The following is a 23,130-nucleotide window of genomic DNA, read 5'->3' on the forward strand; positions in this document are numbered from 1 at the left end:
TAAATATTCGAAATATTACCATTATTATTTGGCACGGCAGATAGATGAAGCACGGTGACGTTAATCAAAATATAATAAACTAGCCATAACTCTTTAGGAAACATTGCAGCGATTAATAAATACTGATCAACAAAATTAATTTGCAGTCGTATCTTATACACAGGCAGAGCCTACAAGTATTATTACTAATTTTACTATGATTTGATTCCCTCAACTTTTAAATAAAAGGCAATGTTTATAAGTTTTATTCTTTTTAGTCTTTCAACTTCAACCGCAGATACTTAGGTCAAGTATACAGAATATAGAATTTTTTATGGAACTCTATCAAATATTGATTATAATATAGAATTCTGGATACAAAGAATTAATGTTTCAGAAAAATGAGGTCGATTTGAACTAAATTCATAATTAATAATCAACGTTAAAGTATTTGGCCATATTTATAATGGCTCCACTTTAATTTTAAAGTTAAATATAAATTAATATTATGTTAATGCAAAATTGTAAAATTATTGTATTTTATTCTATTCTCTTTACTGCCTTTAACTTAAATGAATCAGAGGCTTTCGATTAGTAAAAAGAGTAAAATATATTTATATATTCTTAGTTTAACCAGACCACAAAATTAGTTTGCAGTGGTAACTTGGTCTGGCAAATAAAGGAACACAATCGATCACATTGAATGTCATTCATGATTAACGTTTCACTTTGATTCTTTCTTAATTGTACACAACGCTCATTTGTTCCCATATTATTCGGTTCCACGCTGCCCCATCTATTAAAGCTGATCGGAAGTCCAGTTGTCATGGAGTGGAATTTTAATTGTTCACCGAGATCGTTAAGATCGATCCAATAGAACTCTCTCACATTTAATTCGCGTAGCACCGCATCATATTCCTTATCGCTCTGAAAATTCACCAAATTGCCGCCCAACTCACGGCATTTGTGCAAAGCTGTATACCAATCAACTTTGATGTTCCGCTCGATATAATAGTATTTCTCAAGGATTTTTTTAAAAGGTGCTATATCCCCATGAAAATCATTTGACATTCCATTTTCCAAAACCACTCGCATTTGTTGAAATGGCTCTAAATAAACAGGATTAACATAAAATGAGAAGTTTTTAAATTATTTTATTTTTACCAGCATTAATCACAACCCGCACGATCACACTAAAAAAAAGGAATGACGATAATACTTTGGAATCCATTGTAAATCAAACGAATGCAACATTTGTTGCAAAGGCATCATAAACAATACCAAACGATTTCTAATACTATAGCCTTTTTATAAACAATATCAGGGTTGATCACCGATATTTGAATATTTAACAATCTAAACGCCAGGGACTACAAAACATAATTTTTTTGGTTTTTTAAATACAAAATCAAACAACAACAAAAATTTGATTTTTCAAGTACTACAAAGTTGAATAAAATCAAGATTTTTTGTATTTTTGGTGTTAAGTTAATTAATACATTTGACCCATGTATTCTGTAAAATAAAACAACATTATTATTTTTATGCACACAATTTATATTTGCAATCACTGTAAATTTCTTACCTATAACTCATCCTTTATAATACTGCGAGCTATCGTGAGATCTCGATAGGAATCAATTTCTAGACCATCCTCCGGTGCAATTTCAACAACAGAACACCTTATCACGTTTTAAAAATATATTATTAAGTTTGAGTAAACATTTTGTACACTCACTTTTCATTTTGAAAAATTCCTTTCATTGCGAGTTTTCTTTTTGAAAAATAAAACATTCCTGCTTCAACCAAATCTCCTGACCAATCTTGCCTTCTAGGACGCGCTTCCGCATTAAAGCCCACAGGCAGGATTTTATCATCAACCATTTTCCAACGTAAGTAATGAATTCTAGATTAGAAATAAAAATTAATTAATTAACAAATTGTATATAAATAAAGACAAACCTCTTTACAGCAAAAACGCAATCATGTGTCTGAAATTTTTCGACCGCTTCTTGAATATAGTTTTCTCTTAGGAAAACCGAAGTGCATTGAAACAATGAAAAATTTTGAACTTTGCTATGAACTTCCAGGAACTCCATAACAGCTTCAATGGATGACGACTCATCTCTTGCATAATGCGGAGGTCGAATATGTACTCGAGCACCATCTTAAAAGTAAATATAGGTACATACATACAATAATGACATTATTATTCGTAAAAAACCAGCTCACATTTTTCAGCTTCCATTGCAATTTTCTTGTCATCCGTAGAAACCCAAATGTGTTGAAAGCAACTAGAATTTCTGATAGTCAGTATAGTACGCGATAATAGAGATAATCCATCAATTTCAACCATATTTTTATTCTTAATTCCTTTACTTCCTCCACGTGCAAGTATCAGAGCATGTAAATCATTGTCGGTACTTAGAAAAAATCGTCAATTTAGTTAATTTAAATATATTTATTATTTGCTGAACCTTACCAAGAGGGCTTTGTTTCAACAAGAATAAGAACATAAAGTATGTAAAGTATCAGCGACTTTTTCATTGTGATATTCACGTTTAGGAACTTAGTATGGATAACCATACAGATCCACAAATAAAATTAGAGTGAATAAATCTGAGGCACCCATAAGCATAATGTCACACGTTCGTGGATTGAATGAGCGTACAATGCGTTAAATTGATAATAATAAAAAAACTGGAACGCGGTTAGTTTGTGATTTACTGAGAGCATACGAAATTTTGAAAGAAATAACATAAATAAGCTCTTGTCCACGCAAGGTATTACGTAATCGTAGTATAACCAAAATGTGAGGTATCTTAAAATTAAAATATATATATTCTCATAGTTATTAAACTAATTATTGCTAAACGTTTGCTAAACTTCAGTTTCACCTATTGATACTAATTTCTGTTTGGTGGCGGGAGTTCTTCAAAGATACATTTATTTATTTTAAGTTTTTTAAATCAATTATTTCAAAATTTGAAGTGTAATCTTGCGAAATGTTTTATACTTTAAGATTTGCAAACAACTTTTAAAAACCACAAACTTACAGAACTTTTGTAACGCCCCTCGAATATTACACTGTAAATTTGAAAATAAAATTATACATGCATTTGATTTGTAGCTTGTATTATTTGATTTATTTATATATTTATTGCACAGTTATTATATATTGCTCAATGGTTATTTGTACTTTTAGATCTTGTCGATTGTAAAATTATCACTTACTTAATTATTTTTGGTCGTGAGTAGGAAAAGGAGAAGAGAAATAAACTTAACAATTGCTTAGTCTATTAACAGTGTCTTTTTCTTAGTGTTTATTAAATAAAATAGCTTGAATTGAAATATTGAAAATGATATTTGATTTGAGACGTGTTTTTCTTTCAACTACAATTTTGGCTATCAAATTAAGAATGTAATTTTAATTATTATATGTACATATGTATATACAAAAATTCCTATGTCCACATCCTACGATAATAAACAAACATAACTTTTCAGTTCTATCAAGCTCAAGGCAGTTGTGAAATCAATTTAAAGAACATTTGCATATCTCTGGTTGATGTATGCTTTAGTATGGTAATTATAAGTTCTGATTGATGCAGCTAATGTTTGGATTAAGTGCTTGTCCCGCTTTGTTGGCACAAAAGAGTCCAGATCGCCGGCACTGTAAAAAAAATGAAGAAAATCATACAAATTGGAAATAACTTATTTCAGTTTTTAACTCACTTGATGTCTCGTGTCCGCAACACACGCTCAGCCCAAGTTTGTGGTCTTGGGATTTCGCGTGCGACTCCAACCTGCTTTTTGTCCAAATAATCAATGACATCGTCATAGTAATTGGTTCTGTAGTTGTACATGTATTTGTACTGCAGAAACTTTGGCCTATAAATATAGAATCGAAGTCTATAAGTCTGTCAATTCTATAGTATTCAATTCAGATATTCTTACCGGACCCAATGACGGTATAGCTGAACTGGTTTCCTGTAACCATCGTCTTCAGGTGGAGGTGGAGGTGCCTTGACTTCAATTTCAGGCTCGACTATATTTTCCACTTCTGCCTCTGGTGCAGCATCAGCCAGAGCAGCCTCGGATCTTGGCTCAGACTTTACGCTCTCAGCTTTTGAGAGTGCTACATCAGCAGTACCGGGTTGTGAAGAAGTCTTTGCATCACTAGCATCACCGCCATCATCGAAACCCCAAGGATCTTCTTCATCCGCCATTTTACTAAAACATTAAAAACAAAATTATGTAATAAAAGTAAATCACGAAAATATTTCTAATAAATTCTGTTTAAGTTAGAAAGGATCTTCAAAAAGAAAGAACACTTTCAAAAATGTATCCAAGGTAAACGGAACGTTCTCAGAAGTTTTGTAGCTGCAAAAGCTTTTATCTAAAAGGTCATTAAATTGGGGCTACTAAATATAGCGATGCAAGAATAAAGCCAAGAATAGAGGCGACGCTTATGTAATGTTTCCCAAAATAGGTTATGTTATTTGGGGCACCAAGTGCATAGAAGTTAGGTCACAGTCTTACCGCATATTGGCATTTATATATAGGTCGGCTCATTGGAAACATTTTTATTCTTGGCACAATAATTAAATGAATGAATTCGAATTATTATGGATGAACTCGGTAACTCCATGACAATTAATTATAAAACACTTTCAAATTTATGCAACTTAAGTAAATATCCCCAATTGAAGATACTCTTTCTTCACATTCGTAGTGATAAAGGATCTTGTTTTATCCTTGATAAACATTAAATTTATTTTATTTGTCATTTATTTTATACCTGTAATATAGTGTTTATAATGTGATTAAACTAAAAAGACTAACCAGTAAATTTTTTTCCCTGAACGAAAATGCCATGCAATTTCTCAATCCGACAATACACATACTCAAATAGAATATATAATAAAAGAATTTGTATCTGGGTGTGGAGTGAGTGAAATAGCTAATGAGCACTTGGACACTATTAACACCTATCCTCAAACTACCAGGCACTCACAACACCTAAGAAGTCCGAAAAAAATAATGCATCGATCAGCTATATATATATATATATAAATTCGTATTTTAAGTAAAAGTAAAACAACAATCGCTCAAACGATTGTTTTGAATATTAACTATTGTAACGGTAAAAAAAACATTTTCCGGTATATTATAATAATATCCGGTACATTAAAACATAATGAAAAATATACCAAATATACAAAAAATGGTCATACTTTCTGCTTCGTTAAACAATGAACGAACTGAAAAGTTAATTTACGTCGTAAATAGTATTTAACCAATTATATTAGTTTATTTTTGTTGCTTTTTAATTATTGTCAAATTTTTTAAACAAGCTTAATAAATTCGCATTGTTTCATGTTCCGATTCCATTGTTTCACAAATCGCCGCTGTCTTTCCGATTACTGCCAATATGCTACACACCACCAAATGGAGTATCGATAAAAACAATAAACAAAAATGATTGTATATATGTATGTATTTACAAGCGTATATACTTATGTGTACACAATGCTCGAGCGAAAGAGTACAAATGAATACTTTTCTGATAAGATAATTAATGTTTCAAATGTATTTCTGTTTTTCAGTTTATACACACATACATACGAGCCACATGCACTCATTTGTATCTGAGTGTGATTCACTTCCAGTTCAGTTCGTAAAGTAAAATTATTGTAAGGCAAAATAATGACAACTAACGCAGAGAAGGACTTTTTTCACTTGGTATGTACAGATCCCTACATCTGTAAACAGCACAAATACATCATCCAACATCATTACTTGCATTGCTTGTACATTGAGTTACTTACGCACATACAACTATAATTCCATCGCTTTAAATGCACACATCTGTTTGTATTTGATATACATATGTACATACGTATGTACATATTTTTTTTGTTACTCATACGGCAACTCAAGCAGAAGTGAATAGTAATAGTGCATTTTTGTTTATTTACTTACGCACACACATGTGATTTAACCGCATACTAATCCATTCAGAAAAAGGCGGAGGCAGTGCCAGGCATGCGCTGAATGAAAATCTGACCAAGCCCATTGCGCACATTCACAATTTTGCATATTTGTTGTTGACAAATAGAAATCGCAGGCATCCGCGGACAATGAGTAATCATTCATTATATTTTTAATTTTTGGTTTACGCTTATACTAGAGTGGCGGACAAGTGCTGCCTTTGTGCCTAAACACTTCGACTAGGCGATGCCTACTGGGTGAAAAGATGTTTCTCTTTGGTTCTTACGCTTCCTACGAGAAGATGGGAAACCTGTTCTGCTCTGTTCTAAACTTAGATAGGGACTTATTGCCCTACGGCACGATAAGACAACTAAATTAAGTCACATAGTACTTTTATTATTTGCATAAATGAGCCTAAAGTATTTTTTGTTCATATGGAGAATCCGTAGAGTAAATAAATAATGCACTTCTAAAAGGTTTCCTTTTATGAACAGATGTTTATATTAACTCTGGGTTTAATTTAGAAGTTATTGTTTTTTTCATGACTCATTTATACATTTGTAAATCAACATCTAATAATTCTCTCCTTTCTTTAAAAATATAATATCAACTAGTTCGTATTAAAAAATAACACTTAGACCCAATATTTACTATAATATTTTAAAACTACTTATATTTTTTCGTAGAACCAAAGTGTCAGCAAGGCGCTCAATGGACTGGAGGCTCCATTGAAGTCGAAACATGCTCGCTCAGCTATTATTATCATACACAAATCGAAAGAAGCGCGAAGCTTCTGGGCCGTCATTACACGACAGCCGATTATGGAAAGTCGCTTCACAGCTTGGAAATTCTGCCATCTGCTGCACAAAGTCCTTAGAGAAGGCCCCAAATGTGCGATACAGCAATCCCTGAAGCATTCCAATATGATACTGGAGATTGGCAAATTGTGGGGTCATCTACACGGTGACATTGGCAACTGCATAAAGGCATATAGCAAATTTTTGGTAACCAAACTGAACTTTCACGAGAAGAACCGCATGTATCCTGGAACTCTCCTCATAACTTTTGCTGATATCGCACATGTCGCCAATGGAGATCTAAATTTCTAGTATGCAGTAAATAATGTTGTAGTTATTTCATATTTATTTACTTTATTCTTCATTTTAGTTTTCAACTTTGTGTGGAAATCTTCGATTACCTGGATGATATAATTGCTCTACAAGTCGCCGTATTCAGTTCCATTAATACGTATCGCATATCGTCAATGACGCAGGCAGGACAATGTAGATTAGCACCGCTGATAACGCTGATTCAAGATTCCAATCCATTGTACGATATGAGCGTGCGACTTATGTTTAAACTGCACGAAAAGTTGCCCAACGACGTGCTCAGCGGTCATCGAGAACGCTTTGCTGGCATTTTTGCCAGATTAAAATTGTTCTACGAGAGCGTGAGACCATTGCAGTATTTCCATGATCTGATTACAGTTCCACAGTTGCCCGAACATAGTCCGAACTTCAAGTCCCAGGTCGATTTTGGCAGTTATGTTCCCCCTGTTGTCCATGTTCAATCCGAACCAGATCCGGTTGTTGAAGATCTAGTTGATACGAATTCCGCCAATAATATTGTAGAGCAGGATCAAATTCTGGTTCAGCGCATTGAAGTTCTCGAAAGTATGATAGATGATAAGGAGGATACTATACGACAACTGAAGGATAAACTCGATGGAAGCCTGAATCATTTTAATGGATTGGAGCAGACGTATAAGCACAATATCGTGGAACTACAAAGGAGTAATACAGCATTGTGTAATGATCTAGAATCATCGAAGGAATTGGTTGCAAATTTGCGGATGCAAAAGGATGAGCTTGAACTGCAATTGACAAATAATCCCATTTTAATTCGTAAGTAAAACCACAATCAATATTAATTTTAATACTCATTTATTTATTATATTTCATAGAAAAAGTATTTGAGGAAGAGGAGAAGCAAAAGTTATCTTCGGAAAAGTTTAACAAGCTTAAAGTAATGTACACCCAAATCAGAGATGAGCACATAAGTTTACTTCGTCAGGTAATTATATTATAATATAATATTGCTCTTATTAAATAATTGCTTACCAATCCTTGCAGCATGGCGAATTTACCAAATCGTTAAATAAAGAGAAGCAAGCGAATGCAGAATTATCAGTGCAGATTAAAGATCTAAACAATGAAATCTTGAAGAAGGACGAAAGTATTGAAGCCGACAAAGAGACTACCGCAAAGCTTTTGCTGGAAATTGAAAATCAAAAAACTCATTCGACAAATCTTGAAAGTGTTGGCAAAGAAATGAAGGCTAAATACGAGGCTATAATACAGAAAAAGGAAAGTGAAAATCTTGAGGTACATTCAATGGTAAATGTGCTAAAAGAAAGTGAAACTGAGCTGGGCACTGTTAAATTGGTTCTAATAGAAAAAGAACAAAAGCTAGCAGAAGCAGAAAGTTTGTTGATTGCGAAAGATAAGGAAATTGCCGATAACCTTAAAACGTATGAAGAAAAAAACTCTGAACTTTCTACCAAAAATAAGGTTTTGGAAGAAACGCTTCAAAAGGATTCCGAAGCTTCTCGAGGTTTATTAGTGGAGAGTGAAACCAAGCTCAAAGAAAAGGAAAATGCATTGCAGGTAACTTATAAATATATATTTCTTTTAACAACATGCTTATTGATATTTTCGATATTTTTAGGAAGCCGAAACTTCTTTAACAAGGTTAAGAGAAGAAAAAGTAACATTGGAGAAACTCGTAAGGGAAGTGCAGGTCTCCTTGAGTTCAAAAGAAAGGGAAGTCATTGAAAATCTAAAGGCACACGAAGAGAAATATAGTCAGCTGTCTATTAAACACAAAGAATTGGAGGAAATTCACCAAAAAGATACAAAAGACCTGCGCGGGAAGTTGAGTGAAACCGAAAGCAGACTTCAACAAAAGGAAAATGCTTTACAGGTAACTGATATACAACGTTCGACTATTTTTATCATAATTTTAATATTTTGTTTTATTTTTGTAGCTAACTGAATCATCTTTAGCTAAAGTAAGCGAGGAAAAAGTGTCCACGGAAAAACTCTTAAGCGATGTACAAATTAAGCTAAAGCAACGCGAAGAGGATTTAGTAAATGCATCGAATAAAAATGATTCGCTATCAAACCTGAATCAACAATGTCAGAATGCCTTACAGATGATGAGGAATCTGACAATTCAGACTGTGAAAGAAATGTGTTCTTCGAAACTAACCGATGTGATCGAACAGCCTATGGAGGGAGTATTAAAAATCTCCTCAAAGACGGAAACTTTGCTTAGCAAAATAATGTCTTCCGCGCAAACACCAAATGAAGGAAACACCGAAAAGTTGCACGATATTTTATATTTAGGTTACTATTTTATAGAACTGTATGATCAATGCGACATGATCTATAAATCTACCACAGAGATCGAAAAGGGTCAAGGTGAGTGTTATCAAATAATTAATTATGTAAACTGAATTAATCCAATTTAATTCTGTTTTAGATATTTTAAGTAAGGTACGCACAATGTGTCCTGACTTAACTGAACTGTTTGTTGTTGTTCAAAAAGATGAAAATAGTTCGGAAATCAAAAACGTTGGACAAAAGATACAAAATAAATTGTCTGAATTGAATGAACTTGTGCGCGGATTAATGAGCAATTTTGAAAATAGCGTGGACTTGGACAAACTTATTCAAACCGAACTGAAAGAAATGGATATTGCTATTGAGGAAGCAGCGACTAAAATTATTGATTTGCTTTCCAAATCGCGTGAGACCGACAGCAAAATAAAACTGGAAGTGAATGAAAAGATTCTGGAGGCTTGCACATCCCTAATGGAATCTATTAAGATATTGATCCTGAAATCCCGTGTGCTGCAACAGGAGATTGTTTCCTCCCAGAAAGGTAAGCTAAGATATTTAAATCGGTTAATGATTAGCTAATTGAAATGTATCTCACAAATATTTTAGGCAATGCTACAGAGAATGAATTCTATAAGCGTAATAGCCAATGGTCTGAGGGTTTGATATCTGCATCCAAGAGCGTGGCTAAAGGTGCCAACTATCTCGTTGAAGCTGCCAATAATGCGATTAACAGTGAATCTGGACAAAATTTCGAACTAATCGTTGCTGCCCAGGAAATTGCTGCTTGCACAGTTCAGCTGGTGATGGCCAGTAAGGTGAAAGCCAATCTCAATAGCCCAAACTTGAGCAACTTGACACTCGCATCGCGCAACGTAACGAAAGCCACTGGAGTTGTTGTTGCAACTGTGAAGGATGGCAATGCAAGAACGGAGCAACAGCAAGATTTGGAGTTTGCGAAGTTAACACCATCACAATTGAAGACAATGGAAATGGAAATACAAGTAAAAGTATTAGAACTAGAGCAGGCACTTCAAACGCAACGCTTGAAGTTGTCCTCATTCCGGAAGGAGCATTACCAGAAAACAGAGTACTAAACATGACAAATGAAAAGAGTTTGTATTATTTTTTGTTTTCTTTAAATTAATATACAATTTAATATATATAAGTGTATAATTTGTTAGTCTGGTGCTGGAGTAAAATACAGTCATAGTTACTTTTTCACAAAATATAATATTATTATATAATATTTAAACCATTTGTAAAATGACCTTGTTGAACTCCCCCAAATGTTAAAGTACCAAAATTTTAAAAAGTTGTCCAAATAAAATAACTTTAACTTTCGAAAAAAAAAGCTTTTTGTATGCCTTGGAGGCCATCATCTATACTTAATTATGCCTTACCAACTATATACTTTGTTGTCCTTTACTTTTGGATGGCCAAATAGGTTTTTATACACTGTGATGATCAGCACCTTTGATTCCTCTCATGATTATCGTATCTATAGGATTGTTTTTAGTCTCTTGCATTTATTTTATGGCCGCTTTCAAATCATCATATTTGGCATTTCCATAAACCTTTTTAGCTCGCTCAAATGCCTCAATTATACATGATCTGCAAAACATTTAATATATATTTTTATACAATTTGAAAAATAACATTCAAGGCTTCTCCATACCTGAATAGTTTTTGGTGCAAAACATAGGCGCTTACATGGCCAGCATCTAAATACCTGACTTCAGCACCTGGCCATATGTCCTCAAGACTCGAGCAGCCTTCTCGTGGAACATAGGCGTCATCTCTAGCACAAACTGCTATTATTAGGGAGGTATCATGTGGCACTGAGAAGTTTTTCAAATGAGTGCACTCATCCATCACTCCACGCATAAATTGAAGAGCCTCTCTTTCCCACCAATTTGTCTTTGTAATATCAATCTTTTTGGTCTTGTCTTGTGCGGATGAAGGTAAAATATATTGCATGAGTTTCGTTAATGCAGAACTATCCTCGATTGATTCAGCCTGGCATGTGGATAGTTCTGAAGAGTTGCCAATATTTTTACCAAGCATATCCTTTAATGGCAATGACATATTGCTTGAACTCACTGCTTTATTTTCAAGCGATTTCATTAGGAATATTGAATTATCCTTATCCGCTGAATGGCATTGGGTGTCATAGTTATTTCCAACAGTATCGCACTGTTTCTTTCTCGTATCATCAATGTCTTCTTTCAACTCATGCAGAGACTGATTAAAATTCTGAATAAACTTTTGACCAGCTGCAAACGCATCATCGATAATAGTAACCATTTTCGAAAGACGTTCTCTAAATTGACCATCCGAATAATATTGCGTTTCCAACATATCCCAGTTAATAGATTGGCTCATCACTCCCTATGTGTAAGAAAATAATATAATTGGAATGAAATAATTAAACGAAAGATTTTACTTACAGTGGTAAAAACTGCAGATGCAGTAGACCATGATAAACAAGGAACAAGAACTAAAGGTTTGGGCCAATTTGTTGCTGCCAACGATGCCATCTATTAAGATAAATTGTACTTAATGAAGGCAAGCTATAATATTTATTGACTTGACTTACATGTCCTCCCATTGATAATCCAGTGATACCAAGAGGACCAAATCCATTTCTTTCACACCAATGCAAAAGCACAAGACATTCCAGTATGAGGCATCCGCCCATAACAAATATATCAGATACATTGTGTAAATTTGATCGTCTAAAAAATAAGAACCGTATGGTGTAAGTATTTCCGCTATTAAAATAAAGTCTCTTGGACATACATTTGATCGACAGGTTTTCGGAGACCATAAAATGGATTTTCCAGTATAATAGATCCAATGTTGGCATCTTTCAATAAAGGTTTAGCAATAAGGTTCCTTCGACGCCAAAAGAACTAAAAAATGGTCATTTATATAAAATCAGGTTTTTTTTAATTTTAAAGTATACTAAACTTACATGATCTCCAGTTCCTGCCAAATGAATACAGACTGGTTTATGCTCTTCGTTAATCCATTTATTGGGAATTAATAACTGGAAATAAGCTTTTTGTGCGGCTTCTGGAACAACTCCGGGAAGATGTAGCTCCAGTGGAGTCATAAAATTACCCTCTATCAATGTGGAATCCGAGTATTTTTTTTTCTTGGTAATCTCCACGGGATAATCTCGGGGTACTAGCTTGTAGCATGTTTCTCTACTGGAAATAATTTTTCGAAACTGAAATACTCTGCAAATGTAAAAATACAAATAACTGGTTATTACAGGTACTTACTAGATAACTCGAAAGTTCCGAGCTTGTTTACAAAGTCCTCGAGCTAGTTGAAGTATGCTGCATTTTGTCTAACTTTTATCAAATAATCCCTCGATTTGTATATCTCTAAAGATATAATACTATAATATGGGAATTTTGTAGATAGAGCACTTCTTGATGAGCCTAAGAAAACGTATATGTTGACAATCTAAGTAATATGTGATAACTATAGAACTGTTACATTCAATGTGTATCCTTCCAGCTATGCTATCGGTTGTTAAAGTCCTTCAACTGGCAGATGGGTAGCAGTTGATGAACCAGGTGGGGAATGCTATCCATATTGGCAGCCAGGACGATACAACTTGAAATATATTAAATTTAAATTTAAGCAAACCATCTATCAATATAATTTCACGATCAGCAAAAAACAGAAAAAGGTTCCAGGAAAGCAGCATTGAAATAATAAATAAAATTTATACAGAAATTGTTTTTAGTAATCTGCTCTGAAAATAGTTGATGCTACCTTAGCATAATTTATCTTAAGATTAATCAATATTGAATAAGTATGTGGTTAGTTTGGGAATACCCGTAATTAAATACGATATGTTTTTCATATCGCAACTACATACTCCAGATAACATTACCGCAAAAACAAACCTTTATGTCGGCACCTAATGTTATTATTAGATATTTATATTTATGAACGTTGATGAAATAAAATGTATTATATGTCTTCCTGCTTGATAAATGACGGATAATTTTCTTAAATTAATATGTTTTTATTCCATTTGCAAGTTACGTAAAGGACATGAGAGACACAACCCACACACCCTCAATAAATACATATGCCGAGATGCATGTGTAGTATGTGCATAGTCTAGAAACTTACTTAACTTACCTACGTAAGTTTTCTGGCTTCCCCCATCCCTTCTCAAAGAATCGCGTTATGAGCATTCGTCGGTAAAGGCTATCAAGTTTACTAGGCGGCATATTAATCTATAACAATAAAAATTTGTACTATAACCGAAGGGAGTTTGTCGGCACCAACTGAGGTGCCTTGTCTAATTAACAAGTTCACCCGGTGAACAATGAACTAACTCATTTCCCTATCGATAAATTGTTTCAATTTCAGATTTAATTCAAAGCTTAAGACTTTAAACAAATTTAGCTTTAGCAACTAATAAAATGTTATTGATTATATATCTCATATACAAGTGTAATGCATAGTTTTTATTCAATTAAAACCATGTTTTCTGTTCCATTTAATGTGCTCTATAAACGTATCGGACAATTCCACATTTATCGATTAATTGAGTAGTTCGATAATTGAGTTACTGCACAACTAATCATAAAAAACTCATTTGTTTACAAATTCAGTGCTGCAGAGGAAAGCACAATTTGCATTAACATGGATCCGGCAGTATTGATTCTATCTTATGGAAGCGTTTCTTCTAAGGAGATTGCTGAAAGTATGTAGTATTGTGTAGTTATCTCCATATATTTTATGTTTCTGCTCTACGGGAGTTTATTTTACTGACGCTGTGCGCTTATGGCACGGTGTGAAAACGTCTTCAATGATTCATAATGAAGAAGAGACAACTGTCTCTACAAATAATATTTATTAAATTATAATTTATAATGTTCATACTTCTTCAGGTATATTAGGTGAACTGAAGCAGCCCAAATTGATAACAACAAATATCTATGAAACAACATCTGTCAATTGTTATAAATGTGACATTATCACCAAATATTATAATACCAGCATATCTTTAATTCCCTTTGATGGGAAATTTGAAAGTGTTCCTCCAGAAATCAAAAAACGAACTGAAGCTTTAATCATTTACTTTGAGCCATCTGATGTAAGTTTATTGTTGTCTAAAAGTTATACTTTACTTACATTTGTTTTTTTGCAGAGAACTTTTATAAAAAATATTCCCGGCTTAAATGACTTTGTAGAATCAAACGAAATTCAAATTGGTTTCTTGGCGACAACTTCGTTTTCTGGCAAAGCAAATGAACTGAATGCTGAAGATCTTAGAGAACACACAAATGTAGTATTCGATATTGTTTCTTTAAAAGAGGATGACGAGGATGCAGACGACACTCAAGGCTTAAATTATTCAGAAATCCTGGAAGGGCTAAAAAATTGTGTGTGGTCAAACGTAAAAATTGGTAAGTCTATATTAATATTTGTGAAATATTTACTAAATATATTGTATGCAGGTTCAAACCGCAATCAATCTGCTGATCCGGAAGAATTGGAAAACCAACTGAACGATTTTGAAAATTTGCTTATTACTGCTCAAACACTTCGTAGCGATCCCAATTTATCGAGGGAAGAATTACTAAATAAAGCCGAGCAATTAGCCGAGGTTATGTCAGCAATATTAAATGATAATGACAGTGATTAATTGTTGTTAGTTAAAAAATATTTGTAATAAATAAAAACATATAATACTTTATCAAAATAAATGTATAGCTTAAAATAAATTGATTAACGATATTTGAACCTAAAATGTAGATTCTATACATAGCCACTCACCTAATCACAACCGGTCTCAATTGTAAACAAACTCGAGGAACAGCAGGTGATTGGGTTCATGAACAAGTGAGTCAAAATTGAACTATTACTCTAGGTTCAGAATCGATATGTATTACGCAGCCTACAATTCACTCATAACAATCGATATCACCGAGGAACACTGAAAAGAAACAAGTCACCGATTAAATAATAATAAGGTTGGAAAAAATATATTAACAATATCAGCAAATAGATTCAGTTCATGACAAATAATGTATCTACATCGTTCTTTTTAATTTAAGTTGCTATCCCTGAGAGTAAATTTATTCGCCAGATAAATGTAATGGTGTATTTTGCTTGGCACTCGACTGCGTACTAAGCTCAAGAAACAGTGAAAAGTGTACTATTTTGACGTTCCAAAGTGTGCATTTGTTTAAGAGCTTTTACCACTTTAATAAATCTATTCGATACTAAAAATTGTTAGAAATAATCTGTATCTTTTAAATATTTTTATTACTTGTGTTTCTGCATGTAAGTTTCTATTATTTGCAACACTAAGATACGTACTTCAATAATGTGTATACGTACCTAAAAACTACATATATAATTATATATGTACATGTATATATGTACTTGCAATTGTACAATTTTTCATATTTAATTCATATGTAAGTGCGGTAGGCATGTATGTATGTGCGTGTTGAAAGTTCTTTCGTCATAAACATTTGTATATGGTGGATACATTACCATTCATAAGTATGCCATGTACATAAATATAAAGACGAAAATATATTTTTATGTTAACGCACTTTAAAACATGCGAACAGTGAACATATGGTATGTACATATGTGTGTGTGTGTGTTTATTTTGAGATTAAATAATTGGTGTATTCTCTTGATTAAATGACTAATATACATATGTATATATACATATGTACGTATATAAGTATGTACGTGTGAAAACTGTTATAAAGAGATAAAGTTGTTGCGATGTATACCTAAATGCACATAGTTAGTTGTTACAAATATATAGTCATTTACTTTATTGCAGTTTTACAGCAGATAGTTGCACGCACACATATGTATGTACTTGCATACACACACATAAAAAGATATACAGTCTATCTTGCAATTATTCGACCATCGTTAGCTGCTAGCTGTGCTGCGTACCTATGTACATACATACAGACATAAGTATGTATGTACGAACATACGAAATGTTACTCACTTCAGAGCTGCTTATTATTAATGTTTTCTAATGTTCAGTGTTCACGAAGCAGCAGCAACAGCAGCTGACTCAGCGGCATGTTGTACATGTTGTGTTGTTGTAAGCTATAGACGACTTTCGTGCAAGAAAATTCAAGTCAAGCTGGCCTTTAATGCTCCACTGCTCCACATCGATGTACTTACTGTACAATATGTTGTTGATTAACTCATTCTTTGTTTCACTGTCGAGCTAAAACGACTATGAATAATCCGTGTGGCTTGCAAATAATTTTTAAATTTGCATTTTAGAAGTATGCAAATTTAATACGCCGATAAATATTCGATGTATTATTATTTCCCAAATCCAAATTAATTGCCAATAGTTTTTTTATTGAATCGTAATTAATGCATACTGCATGAATCAATCATTCACCATTTTTCAAAGAATCTTATATATATAAATAGCCTATTAAATATGCAAAAAAAAAACATTTCTCAAAGTGTAAAAAAAAGTAAACACATATTTTGTTTTATTTTCCCATTAACTAATGTTTTGTTTATTTCCAATTGAAAGTCGGCAAGTGTTTATTTACTTTAGTTATAATTGCGGCAAGTGCATTGAACTCATTGTTCAAGAATGCCCTTAACTAAGCGTAAACAATATTAAGGATATTCCCATTTCAGTCTGCGTAGTTTGGTCCTGCGCATGCGCAAGTTTTTTGTCTTTATCGATTTATGTGAAATTATTTCTCCGACCACACGCGTTTTGTGAAAATGATTGTTTCCAAAGCTATTAAAAATTACAGAATGTAAGGAAACAAGAAATTCATTGCATATTGCAATTGTGAATTTAGTTCTAATCGTATAGACTTGGAATTACTTGCATGTAACACTTTTGAGCCAAACGATAGGACAATAAAAACCAAACAACCATTAGTCATATTCATACATATGGATAAGAATGAAAAAATTAAAAACAAGCGGCCAAATTTCTTAAGTGTTTTTAAATAATCGGTTTCATTTTCTTTTAATTTCCTTCGTTTACAGACAGAAAATTGAGCAAATCGGAAAAATGACGCAAATGTCGCAAGACGAAATCATAAGTAACACCAAAACGGTGTTGCAAGGCTTGGAAGCCTTGCGCGTCGAACATGTCTCCATTATGAACGGCATTTCGGAGGTGCAGAAAGATGAGAAATCCGATATATTGCGCAAGAATATTGAAAACATTGAGCTCGGATTGAGCGAAGCACAAGTAATGATGGCACTCACTTCCCATTTGCAAAATATCGAAGCGGAAAAACAGAAACTGAAGACACAAGTGCGTCGCCTCCATCAGGAAAATGCTTGGCTAAGGGACGAACTTGCCAATACTCAACAGAAGTTCCAGGCCTCCGAGCAATTGGTTGCTCAGCTGGAAGAAGAAAAGAAACACTTGGAATTTATGGCATCCGTGAAGAAGTACGATGACAATCAGGAACAAGATGAGTCCTGCGAAAAGGCGCGCACAGATCCTGTGGTCGAGCTCTTCCCCGATGAAGAAAATGAAGATCGTAACAATATGTCTCCGACTCCTCCAAGCCAATTTGCGAATCAAACGTCAGGCTATGAGATTCCAGCTCGCCTGCGAACACTTCATAATCTGGTCATTCAATATGCCTCACAGGGCAGATATGAAGTTGCTGTGCCGCTTTGCAAGCAAGCGCTCGAGGATCTCGAGAAGACTAGCGGACACGATCATCCAGATGTTGCAACCATGTTGAACATCTTGGCCCTTGTGTATCGGGATCAAGTAAGTATTAAAAACATTGAATAAATCAATAAAATGATTGAATTTCTTATTATCTAACAGAATAAATACAAGGAGGCTGCGAATTTATTGAACGATGCTTTGTCCATTCGAGGCAAAACATTGGGAGAGAATCATCCAGCCGTTGCTGCCACCTTGAACAACTTGGCTGTCCTCTACGGCAAGCGTGGCAAGTACAAGGATGCCGAACCACTGTGCAAGCGTGCTCTTGAAATCCGTGAAAAGGTTCTAGGCAAAGACCATCCAGATGTTGCTAAGCAACTGAATAACCTGGCATTGCTCTGCCAAAACCAAGGCAAATATGATGAAGTCGAAAAGTATTATCAACGTGCCCTGGATATCTATGAGGCAAAGCTTGGCCCTGATGATCCCAATGTGGCCAAGACTAAGAACAATCTGGCTGGTTGCTATCTGAAACAGGGCAGATATGCCGAAGCCGAAATTCTATACAAGCAAGTATTGACACGAGCCCACGAACGTGAATTTGGAGCTATCGACAGCAAGAATAAGCCCATTTGGCAGGTAATATATTATTTTGCATTCATTTTGAAGGTTTTGATTATTATTTTTCTGTTGAAGTTGGGGTAGTTGTTCCGATAAACCATCGAATCAATCTTATAGTTACCTAACTTGGCACAGGTACTTCTTTAGTTCGCACAGAAGATTATGCATCTGCAACGTCTCTTCTTCAATGGCACACTCTTCGAATTTCAAGCCTCTATTGATTTACAATTCTATTATTAATGATTGTCTTAATTATAGGTGGCGGAAGAGCGTGAGGAACACAAATATGATAATCGCGAGAATACGCCCTATGGAGAATATGGTGGCTGGCACAAAGCGGCTAAAGTGGATTCACCTACCGTAACCACGACATTAAAGAACCTTGGCGCACTCTATAGGCGACAGGGCATGTTTGAAGCTGCCGAAACCCTTGAAGACTGTGCAATGCGTAGTAAAAAGGAGGCATACGATTTGGCAAAACAAACAAAAGTTGCACAACTTCTCACATCGACCGAAAAACGACGTTCAAAACAGATGAGGGATGACATGGATTTTTCAGATGAGGTAAAAGATACAAATCTATCTTATTCGACTCTAGTAGCTAATATTATGATTGTTTATTGTCTTTCAGAAACCCATTAAGCCTTAAGTACATTCTTTGCCGCGCGGTGTTTTGTGGAATCAATGTGCTTTTTATACATAACGCTAACTCTCGAACATTAAATATATTTATTCATTCCTTAATATTAATTGGGTTAATTTTCTCAATGACGGAGAGTAAAATTTTAACCGCATTCTATTTAAATAAAGCTGTTTATGTTCTTAAAGATTTTTTAAATAGCTTTACACAATTTATATTTTTAACCGTGTATTGAGAGAGCTGACTCAGTTAACTCAAGCTTAATTTAGTAAATAGACAAAGTTCCACAATTTATGGGAACGGCTCTTTAATAAAAAACAAAACCAAATATAAGCAACTAGCTATTCAATGTTTTTACTGGTAAACTATTTATTTGAGTACATTTCACCTGTGATGCATTCGGGATTAAAGCTACAGTGGCTTAGCCATGGGAATCATAAGTAAAGATGTTGTTTTAAACAAGTTTACAGATCATCCGTTTTGAAAACCCTTTACTCATTCGTAACACTACAAAACTATTAGCATTAAATATTTACAAAATAATTATTTATTAGGATTAGTTTTAGTATTTAGTGAGCGACATTTCACGTTCATCGAAAACACTTTTAGCATAATTTATCTGAAACGAAAACAATGTAGCTAGTAATGAGCAGTCTAGGAAATAATTTGAATATGTATCAACTTACACATCGGGAAACAGCTTCAGCGCACTCCTCGTTTCTACATCGAATTCGTGGTCTTGTAATTTTTGGTAAGTTTATTGATATTTCTATATAATAACTCGATATCGTTTTGCTTGCCGTTGACGTGGTCGCTGTGTTGGTTGTCACATGATGGCATGATAGAATCTCGCTGAGATGACACTCAAACATCACCGTTGGATTTTCTTCACATAAGGAAAAATGACGCACATATTCGGTGGAAACCAACAGGCGTAATCTTGCCTCTTTATCGCTCCAAATATTCGGCTCATAGAATATGATCTTTTCCGCAAAGTTCTTACGATTGATCAAGTAAAGATACTGTTGCCCTTTACTCTGACGACTAGAATATGAAGGCAAGAGTCCACCAGGAGCACCGGTAATGCAACGTGGCAAGCGCTTGCGATTGGGCGAATTTCGATGTGTATCTCGACTGGTTTCTCGCACAGCACTTGCTGTCTCCGATGCTAAGTCGAGCATGCCAATGATTGGCTTTGTTACCGTGCCAACGAGACCTTTTCCCAGGCCACTCAGAAAGCCTGGCACGCCGTCAGCTGCAGCACCATCGTATGTATGTCGTACAATACTTGTAACGCCGCCGAGCAATCCAAATCCAAAGCCTTTGATACCCGCTGCCAGATGACCGCCGGATGTGTTTGATTGTAGCTCTAAAATTCGTTGCCTTGTCTCGTTATCGTGATCGTCCAGCACAACTTTACCCAAACTATCTGATAAAGTTTCTGTTAGCTTGGCCGTCGAATTCGAGATGCCATGCGTCACATTCTTCACCAAACTTTTGACCGACCCCTCAAATATAAGTCCAGATACGCCTTCCGACAGATCATTGGCAAATCCCAAAGGATTCCCCAAGAAATCAACGCTTCCCAGTATCGATGCGGCATGCCATTTGATTTGGTTAATATAATGCTTCTTGATTGCTCGCAGATAGATGTCGATGGTTTCAAAGTGATACTTATCCGAGAAATAATCCAAATCTATTGACGCATCTTCGAATTTAATCAACGTCAGACCCAAAGCCCTTTTCGTAGCTTGCAGTTCCTCTGGTAACTTCGACGAGGTGAATGCCGATAGACGCACCTGACTTGGCTCAATTCTGAAGGATTCAAAGTAGTATCTTCTCATGTCGTTCTCCAGAGATTTCTTCACGAAATCTTCATAATCACTAGGCAGAAATGTGTTCTGTTTACTCTCTCTGCCATAGCCAAGAAAAGCGGCAATCTTCAGTATGAGTTTCTCCTCCAGACACATTATGCAAGGCTTAACATCCAATGTCAGATATTGGAATATCAACGCGTGCTTATTGGGGCTGGGCAACATTTTCACCTTCAGCAACAAGGCATTCTTCTGCACATCATCGGCAGCTGGGATTACACTGTGCAACGTCACTTGACTGGCTGCATCCATTAGCTGATTGTCCACCTGGATATAGGCAATATTCAGATCAAGCGACTTTTCCAAAGAGCTGTCTCTAATCTCAGCAATTATATTGTCCAAGCTGATGTAAACAATTTCCTCGCAAGGCTTGAGCGTAATAATTGATATGCCGATTCCTTTAGGCAGCTCCACATTTACCTGTAATTAGTGATAACAATTAATTACATTTCATATTAAGTATATAATAATAATATAATACTCACCTGAAATTCGAGCACAGCTTGCGGCTTGGTCTTGTCCATAATCTGTCTGTTGTTGAACGACGCATGAGTCCAAAGTAAATCTGGTGCCAATATAATTTCATTTGGTTTTAGCTTAATATCACAAATTTGTACAGTGCGAATCGGTCCATCCATTTTAGAGGAAATCTCCAATTGACCGGAGCCTGGTCTTAGCTTTTGAGCAACCAGATGTTGTTGGATCGGAATTGAGTCCGAAGTTTTTGAACTATGTTTAATGCGCCCTAAAACTGCTTGGGCGCCTGGCCTCAAACCCGATTTGCCATTTGGAGACTGCAATGAATAAAGTATTAAGACTTGATTTATATACGAAGTAAACACTACTTCTTACCTGCACGCACATATTGGCGTGACACATAAGACGTCCGTTCTCAAACCTCCATGTCTGCGTGGTGACTCTTTGTTTGTTCGGCGTGCGCACTACGAGAGGAGTGAACTCTGTTGGATTCGGTGGCTTCTCCAGATCCAACACCATGCGCACAGCGCTGCCTTCGTTTGATTGTACGGGCGGCGTGGATCCTTCGTGCTCTAGTTGACCATTTGAATTCATTAGCCAGAGTTGTGAACGATCACCCGAATTCTTTTCCATAATGACAACTCTTTTGTCATAAACACCCAGCACTAGCTGTTGATATTTATCATCGGGCTTATCGCCATCCCGTTTAAACTGATCGAAAGTGTTGTGAAACGCTATGTATATAAAGTTTGAATAAGTTAATGATTTAGTAATGTTTGCCAATTCCACAGGGAATTCATTGATATTGCCGCCAGGTGCCTCCAAAAGCAATATTTGTGATCCCAAGGGATCATCCATCACATATGACAATGAAGACTGCGGTCGTACTGGTGTTGACCAAACGGGTCTTGAGCCTTTCTGTGAAAAGTTCACAACCACCTCGGAGAAATTGTCGATTCTGATGGGCGGTGGCAAACTTCGAGCATCCGTAAAGAGTAGTATAAGTGTTGCGTCTCTGGATATGATTTCCAGCCTCAAGAAGAACATTTCACACCATTCATTCCGAACGTTTATGTACAAGCTTTGCTCGTCGCTGATCGGAATGCCCTTCGACCAGCAACAGCATTCCACATCTGCGATGCGTACACAAATCAAAGGTTCCCGATCCCAATTCGCCCAATGGAATTGAAAGTTGCAATCAATTGGTGCCGAAATAATGTGCGAAGATTTTGCATATTCATTCTGCACAACATTGCACTTTTGAGCAAACTGCAGCGGATGTCCGCTTTTGTTATACAGATGGAAACGTGGAGCCATTGTCACAAAGGTTGTGCTCGAATATAAGCCACGTCCTCGTCGCACACTTATGCCAATCGTATAGCATCCTGGTCCGCCTTCTGTACGCAGCTCTCTGTGTGTGATGTGCTTAATCAGCGAGAAGCTTTTGCACCA

General features: G+C 35.3%; 8 protein-coding genes across 19 annotated transcripts in view; 3 read left to right on the forward strand and 5 right to left on the reverse strand.

Annotated features, from left to right (window-relative positions):
- Positions 1-126: 126 nt before the first annotated feature.
- Positions 127-1,239, reverse strand: LOC117567386 (C-type lectin 37Db-like). The gene is made up of 2 exons (XM_034247336.2): positions 1,144-1,239; positions 127-1,088 (listed from the first exon to the last, which is right to left on the reverse strand). Exons 1-2 carry the CDS (start codon positions 1,208-1,210, stop codon positions 604-606), a joined length of 552 nt encoding a protein of 183 aa, XP_034103227.1. The 5' UTR covers positions 1,211-1,239; the 3' UTR covers positions 127-603.
- Positions 1,240-1,398: 159 nt separating this feature from the next.
- Positions 1,399-2,618, reverse strand: LOC117567384 (N-acylneuraminate cytidylyltransferase A). Its single transcript, XM_052004707.1, has 5 exons — positions 2,212-2,618; positions 1,942-2,146; positions 1,718-1,885; positions 1,565-1,661; positions 1,399-1,494 (listed from the first exon to the last, which is right to left on the reverse strand). The coding sequence occupies exons 1-4, from the start codon at positions 2,333-2,335 to the stop codon at positions 1,565-1,567; spliced, it is 594 nt and encodes a 197-aa protein (XP_051860667.1). The 5' UTR covers positions 2,336-2,618; the 3' UTR covers positions 1,399-1,494.
- A 479-nt stretch (positions 2,619-3,097) lies between these two features.
- Positions 3,098-4,881, reverse strand: LOC117567385 (flightin). The gene is made up of 4 exons (XM_034247334.2): positions 4,781-4,881; positions 3,937-4,212; positions 3,715-3,870; positions 3,098-3,652 (listed from the first exon to the last, which is right to left on the reverse strand). Exons 2-4 carry the CDS (start codon positions 4,206-4,208, stop codon positions 3,520-3,522), a joined length of 561 nt encoding a protein of 186 aa, XP_034103225.1. The 5' UTR covers positions 4,209-4,212; positions 4,781-4,881; the 3' UTR covers positions 3,098-3,519.
- Positions 4,882-5,491: 610 nt separating this feature from the next.
- LOC117567381 (huntingtin-interacting protein 1) lies at positions 5,492-10,703 on the forward strand. Its single transcript, XM_034247326.2, has 9 exons — positions 5,492-5,724; positions 6,660-7,081; positions 7,141-7,877; positions 7,937-8,046; positions 8,106-8,639; positions 8,701-8,955; positions 9,020-9,455; positions 9,517-9,918; positions 9,984-10,703. Exons 1-9 carry the CDS (start codon positions 5,689-5,691, stop codon positions 10,469-10,471), a joined length of 3,420 nt encoding a protein of 1,139 aa, XP_034103217.1. The 5' UTR covers positions 5,492-5,688; the 3' UTR covers positions 10,472-10,703.
- Positions 10,550-13,713, reverse strand: LOC117567382 (protein ABHD18). 4 transcript variants are annotated; one of them, XM_034247330.2, is made up of 8 exons: positions 12,885-12,981; positions 12,665-12,826; positions 12,352-12,586; positions 12,177-12,289; positions 11,974-12,112; positions 11,825-11,914; positions 11,053-11,765; positions 10,551-10,988 (listed from the first exon to the last, which is right to left on the reverse strand). In XM_034247330.2, the coding sequence occupies exons 3-8, from the start codon at positions 12,490-12,492 to the stop codon at positions 10,904-10,906; spliced, it is 1,281 nt and encodes a 426-aa protein (XP_034103221.1). In that variant the 5' UTR covers positions 12,493-12,586; positions 12,665-12,826; positions 12,885-12,981; the 3' UTR covers positions 10,551-10,903. The 4 variants fall into 4 exon arrangements, with proteins under 4 accessions (XP_034103218.1, XP_034103221.1, XP_034103223.1 ...); XM_034247327.2 differs by lacking the exons at positions 12,665-12,826; positions 12,885-12,981 and adding an exon at positions 13,542-13,713 and having other exon boundaries at positions 10,550-10,988; positions 12,352-12,619; XM_034247332.2 differs by lacking the exons at positions 12,665-12,826; positions 12,885-12,981 and adding an exon at positions 13,533-13,656 and having other exon boundaries at positions 12,352-12,619.
- Positions 13,714-13,985: 272 nt separating this feature from the next.
- LOC117568539 (uncharacterized) lies at positions 13,986-15,118 on the forward strand. The gene is made up of 4 exons (XM_034249257.2): positions 13,986-14,112; positions 14,300-14,505; positions 14,560-14,818; positions 14,870-15,118. The coding sequence occupies exons 1-4, from the start codon at positions 14,052-14,054 to the stop codon at positions 15,055-15,057; spliced, it is 714 nt and encodes a 237-aa protein (XP_034105148.1). The 5' UTR covers positions 13,986-14,051; the 3' UTR covers positions 15,058-15,118.
- Positions 15,119-15,563: 445 nt separating this feature from the next.
- On the forward strand, positions 15,564-19,668 carry LOC117569062 (kinesin light chain). Of its 3 annotated transcripts, none has more exons than XM_034250075.2 (5): positions 15,564-15,698; positions 17,421-18,165; positions 18,226-18,705; positions 18,946-19,251; positions 19,319-19,668. In XM_034250075.2, the coding sequence occupies exons 2-5, from the start codon at positions 17,446-17,448 to the stop codon at positions 19,334-19,336; spliced, it is 1,524 nt and encodes a 507-aa protein (XP_034105966.1). In that variant the 5' UTR covers positions 15,564-15,698; positions 17,421-17,445; the 3' UTR covers positions 19,337-19,668. The 3 variants fall into 3 exon arrangements, with proteins under 3 accessions (XP_034105966.1, XP_034105965.2, XP_034105967.2); XM_034250074.2 differs by lacking the exon at positions 15,564-15,698 and adding an exon at positions 17,165-17,182; XM_034250076.2 differs by lacking the exons at positions 15,564-15,698; positions 18,946-19,251; positions 19,319-19,668 and adding an exon at positions 18,763-18,897.
- LOC117566431 (intermembrane lipid transfer protein Vps13D) overlaps positions 19,321-23,130 on the reverse strand; it is a 28,104-nt gene continuing 24,294 nt past the window's right edge. For all 7 annotated transcript variants that reach the window (XM_052004696.1, XM_052004695.1, XM_052004701.1 and 4 more), the window contains 4 exons: positions 22,054-23,130; positions 21,687-21,995; positions 20,014-21,621; positions 19,321-19,946 (listed from right to left, as the gene is read on the reverse strand). In XM_052004696.1, the coding sequence (XP_051860656.1) occupies positions 19,890-19,946; positions 20,014-21,621; positions 21,687-21,995; positions 22,054-23,130 (3,051 nt within the window). In that variant the 3' untranslated portion in view covers positions 19,321-19,889. The remainder of the gene's footprint in view (positions 19,947-20,013; positions 21,622-21,686; positions 21,996-22,053) is intronic.

Source organism: Drosophila albomicans, chromosome 3 (genome assembly GCF_009650485.2).
Source record: "Drosophila albomicans strain 15112-1751.03 chromosome 3, ASM965048v2, whole genome shotgun sequence".
NCBI lineage: Eukaryota > Metazoa > Arthropoda > Insecta > Diptera > Drosophilidae > Drosophila > Drosophila albomicans.

Coding starts and splice junctions, on each gene's coding strand:
- LOC117567386 (XM_034247336.2), bottom strand. CDS start 1,210: ATGGATTCCAAAGTATTATCGTCATTCCTTTTTTTTAGTGTGATCGTG. Junction 1,089..1,143: donor GCGGGTTGTGATTAATGCTG/GTAAAAATAAAA, acceptor CTGTTTATTTAG/AGCCATTTCAACAAATGCGA.
- LOC117567385 (XM_034247334.2), bottom strand. CDS start 4,208: ATGGCGGATGAAGAAGATCCTTGGGGTTTCGATGATGGCGGTGATGCT. Junction 3,871..3,936: donor CTATACCGTCATTGGGTCCG/GTAAGAATATCT, acceptor CTATATTTATAG/GCCAAAGTTTCTGCAGTACA. Junction 3,653..3,714: donor TTGCGGACACGAGACATCAA/GTGAGTTAAAAA, acceptor TTTTTTTTACAG/TGCCGGCGATCTGGACTCTT.
- LOC117567382 (XM_034247327.2), bottom strand. CDS start 13,633: ATGCCGCCTAGTAAACTTGATAGCCTTTACCGACGAATGCTCATAACG. Junction 11,766..11,824: donor CATCTGCAGTTTTTACCACT/GTAAGTAAAATC, acceptor TCTTACACATAG/GGAGTGATGAGCCAATCTAT. Junction 10,989..11,052: donor TTGCACCAAAAACTATTCAG/GTATGGAGAAGC, acceptor AATGTTTTGCAG/ATCATGTATAATTGAGGCAT.
- LOC117567381 (XM_034247326.2), top strand. CDS start 5,689: ATGACAACTAACGCAGAGAAGGACTTTTTTCACTTG. Junction 8,047..8,105: donor ACATAAGTTTACTTCGTCAG/GTAATTATATTA, acceptor CAATCCTTGCAG/CATGGCGAATTTACCAAATC. Junction 9,456..9,516: donor AGAGATCGAAAAGGGTCAAG/GTGAGTGTTATC, acceptor ATTCTGTTTTAG/ATATTTTAAGTAAGGTACGC.
- LOC117567384 (XM_052004707.1), bottom strand. CDS start 2,335: ATGGTTGAAATTGATGGATTATCTCTATTATCGCGTACTATACTGACT. Junction 2,147..2,211: donor TGCAATGGAAGCTGAAAAAT/GTGAGCTGGTTT, acceptor TTTACTTTTAAG/ATGGTGCTCGAGTACATATT. Junction 1,662..1,717: donor GGAATTTTTCAAAATGAAAA/GTGAGTGTACAA, acceptor AAACGTGATAAG/GTGTTCTGTTGTTGAAATTG.
- LOC117568539 (XM_034249257.2), top strand. CDS start 14,052: ATGGATCCGGCAGTATTGATTCTATCTTATGGAAGCGTTTCTTCTAAG. Junction 14,113..14,299: donor TTCTAAGGAGATTGCTGAAA/GTATGTAGTATT, acceptor ATACTTCTTCAG/GTATATTAGGTGAACTGAAG. Junction 14,819..14,869: donor GTGGTCAAACGTAAAAATTG/GTAAGTCTATAT, acceptor TATTGTATGCAG/GTTCAAACCGCAATCAATCT.
- LOC117569062 (XM_034250075.2), top strand. CDS start 17,446: ATGACGCAAATGTCGCAAGACGAAATCATAAGTAACACCAAAACGGTG. Junction 18,166..18,225: donor CCCTTGTGTATCGGGATCAA/GTAAGTATTAAA, acceptor ATTATCTAACAG/AATAAATACAAGGAGGCTGC. Junction 18,706..18,945: donor AGAATAAGCCCATTTGGCAG/GTAATATATTAT, acceptor TCTTAATTATAG/GTGGCGGAAGAGCGTGAGGA.